At 40.7% G+C, this 15419-nt stretch overlaps 1 protein-coding gene across 2 annotated transcripts in view; it reads right to left on the minus strand.

Annotated features, from left to right (window-relative positions):
• Window positions 1-7897: 7897 nt before the first annotated feature.
• kcnh5b (potassium voltage-gated channel, subfamily H (eag-related), member 5b) overlaps window positions 7898-15419 on the minus strand; it is a 177646-nt gene continuing 170124 nt past the window's right edge. For both annotated transcript variants that reach the window (XM_040041721.1, XM_040041720.1), the window contains exon 13: window positions 7898-14149. In XM_040041721.1, the coding sequence (XP_039897655.1) occupies window positions 13055-14149 (1095 nt within the window). In that variant the 3' untranslated portion in view covers window positions 7898-13054. The remainder of the gene's footprint in view (window positions 14150-15419) is intronic.

The raw sequence follows: 15419 nt of genomic DNA on the forward strand, positions 1-15419 counted from the left end.
TGTTTCATTTTGGTAGTGGTTGTTGTTCGTGTTTTGTGTTGCCATAAATTATTGCGGTGTGACATGGAGGCAGTCAGCTCATGGTAATGCTGAGGAGTAAATGAAAGTTGTGCCAATAGCTACTTCTCTATAGCTGTAGCTAAAAAAATTATAGCCTGTCTTCATTTACATTTATCCACTAATGATCATGGTAATGACAGCTTAGGGGGAAAAATCAAGGTATTGTCGTTTACTTGTGGAAATAACAAGCTGTCAGGATATCAGGTCAAAGTCAAAATATGAGAATTTAATTTACAGACTCAAACAACATAGATTATTTTTCTCTATAGTCAATTGATCTTTTATGGTTGCGCGAGTTGAAGTAGCCGAGACCAGATTCAATTTTAAATCTAATGAGGTAGCCTCTGGGGAGACCTTTGTGAAATTAACAATCCAATCTTCTAATTTCTCATAAAGGATTCAATACTGTATGTTACAGTATTAAACCCGACTCAAACTGTGGTATTTTCTCTGATATTGACAGCAACTAAAACGTGACTGTTGTCTCCTGTCTGGATTAAAGTGTTTCATTCTCATGATGCTTTTGGGCATCTGTTTGGTATCAAAGCAGTGTTTGTCTCGAGATGACAGACTTTTGATCAAATGAGCTGAGACATAAACCTCTGATGATTAAAAGTCTTTATATTTTACAGCTATTTGGATAGCTTCAATAGTCTGCCTCATGCACTTTTTGATTTATATGATTGGGACTGTGCAGTCTTGTGGAAGGCTTGGATAAGGAGAGACACTTTCTTCCTCATGTGGTCCTCTTACATAATTTGAATTTCCTCCTTAAAAGACTGAGTGTTTGACCTGGTTGAGATGAAGGGGAACAACATGATCCTATTGATTTCTATTTTGTTTTTTAATGTGAAAGTTTTCTGCCTGTAGCAAGGAACAAGTTGCTCTCTCATCAGAGTACTATTGTGTGTGGATGTCAGATAGAAAGCACTTGTATAAAAAACAAAGTGGTGGTGTGAATGGGGGAATGAGGCATGTTGCATAAGTTGCTTTGAGTTCTTAAATGAATTAGAAAAGCAGCGGTGGCTGAACTCAGATTGTACAAAAATATCATAGTTAATATTCGTTACTTTTTGTGCAAGTAACCACGTGACGTGTCAACCTTCCCTTCTAGATTTTCTCTTACTTGAGAAGGTTTTTAGAGGCATCATCATGGGGGCCGTGATGGGTTTGCCCCCAAAATCCAAAGAGGAAGACACATCAGCTGGCTACTTACAACAAAAGCAACAGATAATAACTGGGATCATTTGAAGTTCATGAAGCTCATCATTACATTATTTGCAAATGATGGACTGTAATATCTAGGCCAAAGTTCTTGAGTGAACCATGAGTTTCTATTTGTTGAACTGATTGTTCCAGTGTCAAGAATTAACTTGAAAAAAGACATGCTTTGTAAAAACCAGAATGCTTCATCTTTCTCTGCTTAGTGATTTCCTGCAGTAGCAGACACCACGCTGCTAAAATTAAACTTCAATCATTGGGATTTAAATGTTAATGAACCACTACCCACTACAACTGCTACCACCACCAACTAAATCGTAATATCTCATTCAACATTTTTAATATTTTAAAAAGTTAAACAAGTATAAAACTCTCACTGCATGATCCACTGATATTGAATGAGCCAGAGAACAATAACAGTTTGAAATGAATTCACACCCAGGTTATGACTCATTTTAAATGTGCTGCTGGAAGAACAACAACTAAAAACCTAAACATACATTATTCTTCTTCCTTTTCTTCTTCTCACTTTAAGGATCGCCACAGTGGATCATCTTGCTCCATCTCACTCTATCCCATACAGCTCTGGACATCAGTCGATACCATTACACTTCTTCTGTATATATCAGGTATCATCTTCCTCTCCAGGATTGTGGTAAACATTCCAGTTAAAGTCTGTCACCTGAACAAATTTCATTCTTTATGACCTGCATGGCTTTCCTCACACAACCCATCCCATTTATCCAGGTTTGGGACTGGCACTAGGAATACACTGAGTTAAAAATGCAATTCCCTCTCCTCAGATGAAATTCTCCACATTAGACACAAAAAGATAATGTTTCTGCACCAAAAAACTACCATATCCTGTGAATTTAAAGGTAACGTTGTTTTGGCATTGAGAATACCTTTAAAAATACTGAATTTAACTACCTCAAAAGTTGTTGATCCACACAGAGAGAGGCACCAAAACACCAACACTTTATGACTGACACTAAAAAAGAAGCAATTCTGGAGTAAATGAGTTTTAAAAGCACCTCTACTTCAAACTGCTGTAACTCGTCGACTGTAAACTGAGAGACAGCCTTTCGCACGTCTACTTCCCACCAGCAGCAATTAAAAATGTTTTCCAAGAGATTCCACTGGCACATCCGGAGCTGATGGGTGTCAGTTTGGGTAAAAGAGTGTGTCTCCTCTTCTCTATTCTCAGGAGCAGTGAGGAGACACTAATGGGGATAAGCATGTGCTCAATCTTGGCACCAAAACGGGGCTCAGCTCTAACTTTTGGAATCAGCAGAGGTTTCTGTGTCCAGGCAGAGCTGCAGGTGGGCCTGCTGGGGCTACGGCACAGCCTTGACAGGCTAATTCCTCCTCTGTGTTTCCTCTGGCTCGCCGTCATTGCTCACCATCCACGGGAAACTAACCGTGATAATTCTGGTGCCTGCAGGTAATTGGCTGTGGAGATTCAGAGCCCATCACCTCATAATGGTCCATGACAGAAAAATGTCTGATCAGATTAGCTGGACGCATTATTAGATGGAAAGGGAGGCTGAAAAAAAATACATTTAAAGATGTTAAAAAACAACAACAACAAATTTTTTTCCTGCTAAAATATCCAAAATCACAGCAGCGGCTTCAACATCCAAAGTCTCTGCACACCTCTGATGTTTTTGAGCACCTTAATGAGATTTTGTGGTGTTAAACTGGGACTTGAGATTATTTCACATTACAATGATCCGCTTAGATTATCTCAGGTAGAAAGAAATTGAAAAAAATGCAATTGCAGGAGGACGAGGTGGAGTTTGAGAAGAGGGAGATGAGCAAATGCTTAAAAAGGTTAAGCTGCGGGACACGATAAAGAGACTCAAAGTTTCCAAATTCTATATCTGACGTCTGGCGGAGCAGCAAGTGTAATAAGAATTGGAACCTGTGGAGAAATTTTCATTGTTAAAGTTCAGAAATAAGTGAATAAGTTTAACCTTCTCTCCTCCATGCAAGTAGCATCTGCATGAATTATCCTTCAGATCTAAATTTCAGCAAGTCACAAGTAAACGGAGGTCACAAAAAGTTGTTCTCTCATGCTGAAAATAACCTTCAAACTGGTGTTTCTCATTGACTTTGAAAATTTGGAAATTTCCACCAGTGACAGCATAAAGTTTGCATGTTTAACTGTATTTTCACCTTCTTCTTTTTTTACAATCTTTGTACTGACGAGGAAAGCAGGTTTATTTTTACATATATTCACCATCAGTTCATTTATTTATTTATTGGTTGGTGTACAAAATAAGACATTTTCTAAATTCACAAATAATTTCAAGGGTGTTTTTGTTTTGTTTTCACTGGATTAAAGATGTTTTCTCTTTATTTTTTATAGCATAGACCAAAAAACGTAAGGTTCTGGATCTCTACAGCACAATTTCTTCATGACGTGGAAAAACTTCAAGTGAAGTTGTAGTCAAACCTCAGGAATAATTTAGGTGCGTGTCTTTGGATGTCACATAAAATATCCTTTGCGTGCATTCTTTATGCAGCACTATGTGGATTCATTTTTGGTTTTGTTTTCTGTGTGTTATTTTGTTTGTGTTATTTTAATTATAGAACCGCTTCTGGGATGCATCTGTTGGAATCACCAGCATTGTCTTAAGAGGGTGCGATCAGCTGGTGTTTTCTCAGGGTAACACGTCCAAGTTAATAAGTAGAGTTCTGTGTGAGATTTAAAGTTCTCTGTATTATTTTGGTATATACAAATAAGGAACACAGAAAACAATCTAACATAAGTGCAGATCTTTAGTGAACATAACATCTATAAATCCAGTCATTTGCTAAACTGCTCCCCTGAGCAGTAACTGTTCAATCATAGCTTTAGGATGACAGTTTTTGACCTCTAGTTGTGCTATATGCTTTGATAGGGCCCATCACAGTTTAGAGCTTATGCAGGAAACCCAATGGATATGTGCACTGTGTTGCCAAAAGTACACTTCTTTTTGTGTTTGTTAAAGAAACCAGGAGCCAGATTTGTGTCCAGTATCCTCACTGCATGCTTTGTTTATTTGCACGCAACTGATGCACATAGAATAATGCCAACAGTTCGACTGACATGTAGAAGTAGCATGCCAAGTGTTACAGGTGTTCTCCACACGAATGAATAATTCTACCAATAACTTTTCAAAGTGAACTATAGTGAATCATTATGATTACTGCCAATAAGCAACACAGCTCCTATCTGGCAACTGAGAGCGAAATTTCCATCTCAGTGGTGAATCACAGTACGTGACTTCCTCATTGATAGACTATTAAAAGACTGTGAATGCTACAGCAACGATCATAAGCTGACAGCTTAGTCATAAACAAGGTGCTGCTGAGTTGTTAAGCCTATGAGCAGTGCTATCGGTCAGCAGACGTTTGTGCTGAAATGAAAGTAACAGCTTGAAGAAACAAGAGTGAACACAGTGAGTCAGAATCATCAATGTCCATTAAGCCGAATGAACAATGCCTTCACTTTCTGTTGTACAACTGAAATGCTTTGAAAACAGCAGCTCAAATCTGAGCTGAGGAAAAAAGCATGTAAAGTTTACGTTCAGTGAGCAGGAAACTTTGAACTGAACTACAAGAAGTGATTGGAATCAGGAAACTGATTTGTGCTTTGATACTGAAGCGTCCATTCAAAGAGCCATTTCAGCTAACATACATAGTATTGGAAGACTCCTTTAAATCTTTGAATTCAGATGTTTTTATCACTGTCACAGGTGTAAACAAGAAGTACTCTGAGGGTGCAAACCTCCGCCAACGCAGTTCGCTCTCCAGGCAGTGTTGTATTTTCTATATACTCATGTAGTTTTCCTTGTACTCTTTAAACTTACTTTAAAAACAAGTCTAAGTGCAGGCTTTTGTTATTTGCCCTATTGAAACCCATTTTAATATACGTGATGTAATTTTGACTAGAGCTATTTTTTATTTATTTATGTGGGTATAGTACATGTGTAGCATTTGTTTCATTGTTTAGTAAAAGTCCTTTGAATGTAATAAATATCAAGGGAAAAAACATTTTTGATCAAAACTTTATTTTGTTTGTCCCCCCCAAAAAAACTTATTCAGGAACATTGTACATGTATCCACGGTGGTTAGGGCACCTGACAAGTATGCGAGGTGTTCCGGGCATGTCCCACCAGGAAGAGGTGGGACAGATCCAGCGTTGTGTACACGTTCTGACCTCATTCCTTTCCACTCCAGCGTCACTAAAAACAGCTCCATCATCACCCCATGTTGACCCACCTGCCTGGCTCTGCCCCCTGAGCTCATTGCACCAACCCTTCCCTGCAGCTGAGCCAGGGACCACACCGTCGCCATAGATATGGAAATGAAAGTTACAGGAACTCAGACCTCGGAAACTTACGTAAAGTGAGTGCAGTGCATACACGCCTCAGTATGTGTATGTGTACAGCAGGTGGCCCAGAACCTTTATCCACAAAGTGTATTTTAATCGTTCCTTTTCTCATGCCACCCCTCTCTGCCTAGTTTCATGAAATCTGTCTGAGTCTTGCTAAGGTAGTGGGGAAGTGGCTTTGACTTTAACATGGGTAAAAAAACAGTTTTAGGAAAACAATTAATCTTTTTTATGCTTTTAGCCACCACAGCTCAATAAGGTTCTTTGAACTCCTTTTAGGTGTCAAAAAGCAAAAGATCATTGATTCATTAATGCTTGTTTTGGAAGATGAGTGCAAAGGAAGCTCTCACTGAAAACAGAGAACCAGACAGGAAGCCCAGCGAGAGTATCCCAGACGGATGTTTATTATTCTGACACTACAGTTTAGGTGTGCAACTGCAAAACAATACATGAGTCAGTGTGGGAATCCAGTGCTGTGTCATACCACTGCTTCAACAATACAGTAGAAATTGAAAACATTCCAGCAGAAAAAAAAATAGAAAAGCTTTTCTAGTGGGCCCCATTTATTAAAAGGATCCAAAGTTTGAGCTAAAGGTGAGATTGATGAAAAATTAATTCAGGTGAAAAAAGTCTGCAGGTTGTGTCGATAAGTGAAAAGATAAAAAACAATTCTATCACTCTCCGAGAAATGACTTCCATTTATTTTTGAGTCATCTCGGACGCACTATGCAGAATCAAATACAAACCAAAGGATAATTTTAATAAATGAGGCCCCTCTGTCCTGCCCGCCCATCCCAAGATTGGCGCGTTTGTGGTTTGTCAGTCAGTTGGCACGACAAAGAAGACGGTGCTTCATCAACATGCTTATGGGAGCAGTTGCAGTTATGTGAGTGGGGATCATTGAGAAGGGAGAGAGAATGGAGGATCAGAAGGGTGAAGGTGGAGGAGACCCAAAATGACAAAACATAAATAAATAAATAATAAAACTAAAAAACCAAGGTGCTCATAGGAAAAGGAAGTGAGACAGAGCAGGACTTCCTATCAGGTTCAAGGCAAAAGACACAGAAAAGGGACGCTTCCAAAAAGTAGAGAAAAGCAAAATATTTTTTTCAGAAATAAAAAGAAAAGAAGAGAGACGGGAAAAACTTCCATCCCTACTCCAGAAGAAATTCTCAGAGCACAGAGAAGGGACAGTATTTGGAGTGGGGGTGGGGTTGGAGGGGGGTTTGTACATTCAAGCGGCAAAGCCGAAAAATCCTGTGCTGAAAGGTGTGTGTGTAGGTGTGTGTGTCTGTGTGTATACAGGCCTCAGATCACAGAGTTGCCCTTCACTCGCTTGTCAAATTAATAAAGCCGAGGACGAGGACGCTGCTGTTTCTCCTCAGACAAGCCGTAAAGTTTCAGGTAAATTCGCTGACAGGAAAGCTCTCAAACTCGATCCAGTGCTGCAAGTTCTCCTGTGAGCCCCCTGTCCTGCACCTCATCATGTACTGCAACTACTCAGGGGATGATTTTTATGTCTGAGGACAGAATAGCAGTATTGCTAATGCAAAATTTAGGGTTACTTCTTCAAACTTATCTTACTTAGCACTTCCAAGGTGCTCACAGTCTTGTCTTAAGACTTGCTGCTGCGTGAAAAACAGACAACCAATTGGAAACCAATATTTTGAAGTTTGCATCCAGGCCAAGACTTCCTGTTCCGTCTGCTGATCATTGTTTGCATTGTTTACAAAATGCAAGTAAGTTTTTAAGAACTTGCAAAAAGCAAAACCATCATTAAATGGCAGCTGATGGTTTCTAAACTGCATTTAAGGTGCATTTGAGATGCAGCTCATCTTATGCTGTTGACTCCATGTTTACCTGCATAAAACCAGACTGTGCTCAGACCCTCAGTAGGTCTGTAGTACCTGGACTATAAGGAGACTATAAAAAGTCAATATGTGTCTGTTTATAGAGAACACATCGACCAATATATGATTTTTAATGAAAAATTACAAAAAGAAACCTTCATGGTGGATTGATCTGATTAGCACTTTTGCAGCGGTTTGGGTTGACACTCTGACCACTATGAATCACACATTCTCTTCCTGGTAAAGCTAAATTTTAATGACACTGTTTATTTTAATTTGAACTCCATTTGGAACGAGTACAAACATGACTGTGGAGGCCGTTTGAGTACAATGAACTCACTGTTGCGTTCACCAGAGCAGTTTGAGATCATCTTCCATTTTTTTTAGCTTTGTGACATAGCCCGTTATCCTGCAGCCGTCAGGAGATGGCTACACTGATCATAAAGGGATGGACACAGTCAGCAACAACACAGGTAGAGTGTTGACATTAACATGATGCTATATTCATACTAAAGGGCCCAAAATGTGCAAAGAAAATACCCCCTACATCCTTCCACCACCACTATTAGCCTGAAATATTCATACAAGGTAGGATGAATCCATGCTTACACCTACTCCAAGGTTCAATGTGTTGTCCATTCAGAGATGTTTATCAGCATACCTGGGTTGTAACAAGTGATTATTACTGTTGCCTTTCTATCAGCTCGATATAGCTTGGCTATTTTTCTCTCATCAGCAAACCCTAGTAATGGCTATGTGGGAAACTTTCAGTAGATCAGCAGTTTCTGAAAGCCTCAGACCTGCGCGTCTAGCACCAACAAACACGTCACTATCAAACTCATTTAAACCACCTTTCTTTCTTATTCTGATGCTCACTTTGAGCTTCAGATGGTCGCCTTGACCATCCCTATGTGCCCACATGCATTGAGGATCCGCCATGAGTTTGGCTGATTAGATATTTTGTTAATAAGCAGTTGAACAAGTGTATCTAAAAAAGTGGCATTTAAGTGTTTATAAAATACATTCTTTAACCCCTCGCATTGAAAAGCAATGCTACTTAGTGACAGCAAGAGATCCTGAACAAGTCAGTTATAAATGAAACCAAGCTGTTTATTTGGGGTATGAATAATGTGGGTTTTTTTAAAAATAAAAATACACATTTTAGTTTTGTTTGATACATTGTACTCTTTGCTTAATGGATTTTTATTCTAACACATATTTTATTGCACTGAATAATTTTAAGAAGACATTTTTGAATCAATTATAGGTGATGTTCTGGGTGAAAAGTTGACCCTAACGTGATACTTTTAGGTTAAGGAAGTACTCTAATTCTTTTTTTTAGCACGTGCTGTATTTGTCTGGGAGGAAAATCTTTCCGTCAGGTAGAGAAAAACAGCATATGATATACTCCAAACACGAGTATGTGACATTGATCTCATGTCTTTTTGTGAAAACATATTAGACTCCTCCATAGCCACAAATGTAAAGAAATGATCCCTTTCTAAGGAGTTTGTCTTGTCTTGTATTGTGGCTTTATTTTTGTTATAAATTCTAATATGATAACATCCGACAAAACACGTCTTTCAGATTCTCCCTAGACTTAAGAAGAGAAAAAGTCTGGGATGTTTGGTACTTTCTGAGAGCTATTAAGGAATTAATTTTACTGCTGCACTCACTCCTCCTCCTGCTGTGTCAGTAAGTGATTTCCTAGTTTCCCAAAAAGCTTTTAACATTTCCATAGAAGAGTCTTTGTTGGTAGCTGAGCGTATGGTGGGGGTAAAGCCACAGTGAGTCATGCCCAGTTGGTCAAACTACAAAACCCTTTCACACACTACCATCTGCAGATCCACAAACATTAATGACCGCTGTGTATTTTTGTCTTGTACTATGTTACTGTGGCTAAATAAGCTTGTTTGGTAGGTCTCACCGTGCACAGTGCAAAGTGTGAACAAAACCAGATCTTAAACTGAATTTCACAGCTTCAGTTGGAGAACTTTGAATATACGCAAGCCAATATGTGGAATGTAGCATTTAACTTGAGAGTTTTGATGTTTTCAAGATCTCTTGTCCAAAGCTGAAGCAAGAGATCAATGTGAAAACCCCCTGATGGATATACTTTGAATAATTACTATAATATCTCGCTTTGTGTGATATTGACTCCAACTGTTAAGTGACGTGAAGCACACTGGCATGTTTTGCACTACACACATACATTGGTAGCCATCACTGAAGATGATTTCTGCAACAATCACTGGAGCCAAGTTGACTGAAAATGCTGCTGCGTTTCCCCTGAGCAAGGCACTTGCTGCTGATTCCAGCAGGGGATCTGCTTAGCGGCCTGAAGCACAGAGTATATGGCCCGCCGTGGCAAGTGACCAAGTGTGAGTGTAAAAAAAGATGTTGGTAGAAGGAATGGGCCTGTGCTGACAGGATGAATTTCCAATTTAAATTAAATGTTGTCATTTGCATAACTGCAGCCATTAAAACTGTATTCTTTCCAAATTGAACAACCTGATTAGCATGTCGTGACAGAAATCTAATGTCTAACTCGGACTACTGTGATTTTATGCCAATTAGCATCATAAAGTTATAATTTCTCATTATTTTTCTGTCTGTAGAGAACAGAGAGAAATGAATCTGAATGAGCCTTCACACCTATAATCACGAAAAATGGCAGGAACATTCTGAATAAATGCTTCGTTTTTGTTGCACCAAAAATGACAATTGTTTTGGTGAAGTTTCTCCAGAATAAAAATCAAGAGTTGTAACTGGGCTCATTAAAATTATAGCAAAACATCCCTTAATTTGTTATTTTTCAAGCATGGGTGTCAGTCAAGATCAGACAGCACAATATATGTCTTTTGAAATGGTCACTATATCAGTTTGTGTAGTCATGATGGTTTAAATTTCTGCTGTGAATCCTAACGGCACGCAAAGGGGGCAGAGATGAGGTGTGAGAACAGAAAGAAGACATGGTGCCGATAGCACCACTGAAAGGCATCTAGGTTCTGATTTGTTAGAATTCTGTTGGTCACTTCTACTTTACAAATCAAGCAGTGTACATTCATCCATAGAGTAACAATTGATTACATTTCACCACTTTCTAGACTACATGTTTTATGTCGACAATGGAGGGCGATCGCTTTGGAACTTGCATGCATCTCCTTGGTGTTGCCTAAGCTACTAATTTGTCTTGTCTGTAGATTTCCTGGATCAGCAGTGTGACATTCTGACAGTCAATCAAGTTCAATATGATGCATTAGTCTGGTTAATGTGAATCCAAAGAGGTAAGACTTGTTCCTAACAGCCTCCTGGAAGACATGTTTAGGGTTTGTACTCCTATTTGTTCACATGGGAGATGATAGAGATTATCTATGCTTATCAGAAGCTCAGCAAAGATGTAAAGCGAGGCTAAATATTGAGAGGATTGATTTTAATATGATATAGAAATAATTGCATGCAGGTTCCCTCTAAGGACTGATTTAGCCTTCAGCAGCAGGAAATCTACAAGAGAACTTGTATGATAGGCATGAATCCCTTTTAACCCTATTTCTAAACCTTGGGTCAACAAAGCCTGGATTGACTGAATGGCTTGGAAGGTTATGGCATAGGGTTAAAAAGTGTTTCTTTTTATGTCATTAGATTTCTTGCAGAAGCAGTTTCCACACCCATCCACTCTTTTGACAAAAACCTATAATGGAGTATCTCTTTTTCTTGTCCTGTCGCCCTCCCTTCACTCCCAACTGGTCGCAGCAGATGGCTGTCGCTCCCTGGGCAGAGGAAGCAACATCCAGAGGTTTCTTCCTGCTAAAAGGGAGTTTTTCCTTCCTACTGTCGCCAAGTGCTTGTTAGAAGATACTTTGCAGCAGCATCAAAACAGGTTCTTGTGTTTAAACCAAACCATTCACTGTGCAGAGGACAAACTGCAAAATCCTCCGTTTTGAATCTAATTCTTTACTTTTTGGCATATTTACTACTGTTAACTATTTAACTTACTATTCATTCAGCTATTCATTTGATATAACCACCAGAAAATAATTAAATGTTTATAAAACTTTCATGATGGCTACTGTACATTTGTGTTCTTATCATTGTCTTATTAAATATGATTCTGAAAGTGTGTGTGTGTTTTTTCAGGGAATGAGCGCTGGTAGGAGGAGGGACATTGTCCAATTCACAGAGGACCTGAAAAGACTGTGACTTCTGACAAACCAACTGATCTGCCTTGTGTGAAGAAAAGGTCTTTGCGAGCCTTCAGGGTTCACACCACGAGACGCCTTCACACTGCATGTGTATGCATGAAGCAAATGTGTCACTTCTCACACGTGTATTTGTAAGTACTGCGGAGCATAAAACTGCTCCTTCACATGCAGATTTTTTACAAAAAATTATATCATAGAAAGTACACTATTCCATTTTTATGACTTGCTAGCTTTGAGGCAAAGCTGTTGCTGCTTAATGGAATTCAGAGCAGGCTTCAGAGAGACGCTAGCTGGTTAAGACTGCCGTGTGTGTTGCTGGGGCCGTGGGATTACATGTCACTGTGCTGAGTGGACTTTTGCGTGAACTGTGTTATTTCCCCAAAGCCTTCTTGTCACCCCAACTTTACCCAAAAGTGCATTCTGCCATCCCTGATTCATGCAGAGGAATGGAACAAAAAACCCCAAAGAAAACTAAACAAAAAACATCATTCATCAACGAGATTACAAAGGTACAATATTCTGGCAGCGTACCCGAGTGATGCATAGACACAAGGAGGGCTCAAACAAAACAAGCATTTTTCAGGGTTTACATATCAAACTGAGGCCAAGGGCATTTCTGTAATCAAAAATAGAAATCAATGATCATTATTATTATTATTATTATATATATATTAGAAAAACATATCAGAAATTTCCCTCCCTGTTTTAACAGATGCTGATCCTCACATCCGAGCATCTCTGTGGCGTGAGAACAGAATCACACATCTGCTTCATCTGACAGGCAAAAGAAATGAAACAAAACCTCTGTCCCCTTATAACTTCTCTATGTATAAATAATCCATGCACAATCCATCTGCCTGTAAACCCTTTGAGATATTCAATGTTTATAGTGCTACTAGTATGCAAACCCTGAATGTCCACATAGTAAATTCATCAATGAAAAATATTTATATGTACAGTGTAGCTCAATAAAATGTCTCTTTGAATCTTATTTGCATGCAGTCAACTGCATAATATACAGGCAATAAGTACGTTTAGTAGTTGTTTCTTTGGCAGGCCAGAATCCAGCTGGACATGCATAGAGAGGTATGTACAATCAAAAAGAAACCAGAGTCCGGGTGACTGGAGAGTAAAGACTCTCACATCACCTGGAGACAAAAAAAATCAGTGTGCAAACAAGAAGCCAGTTTTTTTTTTTTTTCAATTTGGAATTGAGACCAGCGGTGTACGAGAGTCCAAGAGGATGCCCAAAAATGAGAGTAACCTTGAATTGATAGAGCTAATGTTAATATAATCTCTGTTAGTCCAGTGCGCACTCTGCACCGCTGGTTCAGCTCTCTTCAGAGCCCGTCGTCTTTCTCTGAGTCTGGAGAAACGGGCCTGGAGACGGTGAAAATGTCTTGCCGTTGTATTTTGGTTTTGGGCGTGGCAGAGGCAGGTGGCGCCCCCGTGGACGGCTGTCTCTTATCCGACAGCAGTTTGATAATTTCAGCTACCTGACTCTCCAGGGCGCCCAGACGGCCTCCCAGAGTCTGGATGTCCCCCCGGAGCTCCATCCGGGTCTCGTGCAACGCAGCCTGCAGGGCCTGTTCCGGTATGGGGCAGAAAGAGTGAGGGGACCCCACTCCTCCGGGAAGAGGGCTGTGAAGAAGTGGGGTAACTGCCGCTGGGGTCCGCGGCTCCCCTGCCCGGTCGATGCGCAGCTCGCTCTTAGTGATTCCACTGTCACAGGAGTCCGTTTTGCGAAGTGGGTTGTTGCTGGAGACCCCACCTTCCTCTCCATCCCTGCTCCCCCCTGTTTCCCGACCTTTACCGTCCTGAGAGAGCATCTCCACGGAAACAGCCTTGACATTGTTGTTAAGACCCTCCTTCTTCGTCTCCGCCGGAGCCATGTTGTTTTTGAGGCGCATCCAGCCACTCGCCTTGGCGGCCGGCTTTCCAAGCGCAGGGCTGGTGCTGACTTTGAGCCTGACAGTTTGCTCGCTGCCCCCTCCAGCAGAACTGGGCTGCAGCTCCATGATGTCACAGTTGTTCTGCTTTGCAGGTGCCTCGCTGGGATGGCCGTAAGCCAGAGAGCTCTGCATGGGTGTGACCTGAGACACAGTCAGAACGCTGCTGCTGGGTGGAGCCCCGTTCTGCATGGAGGTGAGGGGCCGCTGCAGGGTGAGCGGCAGGGAGTGCTGCAGACTGGAGTGGCCGAGCTGCAGGGTGTGGGGATGCAGGTGCTGGTGGTGCTCCACCTGCAGCTGGTTCTTCTCCAGGTCTAGTTGCGAGGCAGCTGCGGCTCCTTGGTTGCGGAGCTCCTTCTGCTGCTTGAACTTCTGGAAAAGCTTCCGGACAGGATGGTCCTGTGGGATGGTGAGCTGTACCTCGTTCTTCGCTCGCTGTCTCTCCTCCTCCTCCTTCTTCACCTCACTGATCTTGCGGAAAATTATCTGCGGGGGAGGAGGGATACACATAAATAAGCAAAATGCAGCTTATCAGCAAACATCATTTCATATGAATGCTATGAATAGTAATTCTGTCTCCGGTGCGCCCCGATGAGCATTGCACATAATTCATCAGAGATAAAAGCGTTTTTCTACAACAAGAAGTAAACAAAGATTTATTATTGTTATGGAAATCTGACGGTCTGTTTTAACATTTTTCACTTAAGAACACATGACACATTCTTTCTGCAGTGCACTCAGGTACTGCAAAATGTAGCTGACTTCTGGACAGTCATGTTAAATTATCCATCAGTGCTCCTACACCTCGCCTGTATTATTCAGCCTGGCGCCAGGCTCTCTTCTGGCTCCTCTTACACCCTAATTACATTGGAAATGACAGAAATCCCTGCCAGGCAGTCAGCCAGCCATCCAACTGGTAATTTAAGTGTTATTTTTGGTTAAAATAACGGTGCCCAATGGATGGGGAGCCGAGTCGATGTTTGACTTAAAGATGGAAGCGAGGGGAAATCGCTCACTTCGCTGCCCAGCCATAATTGACCCAACTGACCACATCTAGCACATCTCCTAAACTTCTTCCATTCATCCACCCATACTTCCTGCTCGTCCAACCTGCTGCCGAGAGCTGCTGAGCAAACCCAAGCTAGAAGCTGCTCTGAGCTAGAAGAGAATCTGTGGTGGGAGTGGGGAATGCCTTACGTGTCACTTCATATCTCCATGTCTACCTGGAGGCATAAGCTGAAAGATTAGCACTTTTAATTAAATGAATTTTTGGCAAGAAGAGTACGATTTGATAAAAAGTAAATGAGAAGCTATCACTGGTGGGCTTTGTTCTCCTACTCATTACCTTCTGACAAAAACAATGAGTCCACTGTTGCTGAATACAAATCAGGAGAATCTCTGTCACAGCTGAGCTGATGATACATGATGTGATCGGATCAAACATGATGAACCGTCATTGCTTCATATCAACTAAAGCAGTAAATGTTCCTTCCTATTATCATGATATGCATTGCAGATGTTACACAAAGTGCATCTAAACAGTGTGATTAAAGTGCTTCATCTGGTAAAGTGAAAGGGATACTGAGTGTCAGCTGAAATTAGATTAAATGTCAGCAGAAGTGAAAGTGCTGAAAGGAATTAGTGTCAGATAACTGTCAAGTAAAACAGAGGTTTCTTTCATCACAGTCCAAACTAACTCCCCCAGAAGAAATATCTGGAACAAATATATTTTTGCCTTTTGTTTGTGTAGATGAAA

The sequence above is a fragment of the Simochromis diagramma genome, unplaced genomic scaffold, assembly GCF_900408965.1.
Source record: "Simochromis diagramma unplaced genomic scaffold, fSimDia1.1 OVJJ01000304.1, whole genome shotgun sequence".
Lineage (NCBI taxonomy): Eukaryota > Metazoa > Chordata > Actinopteri > Cichliformes > Cichlidae > Simochromis > Simochromis diagramma.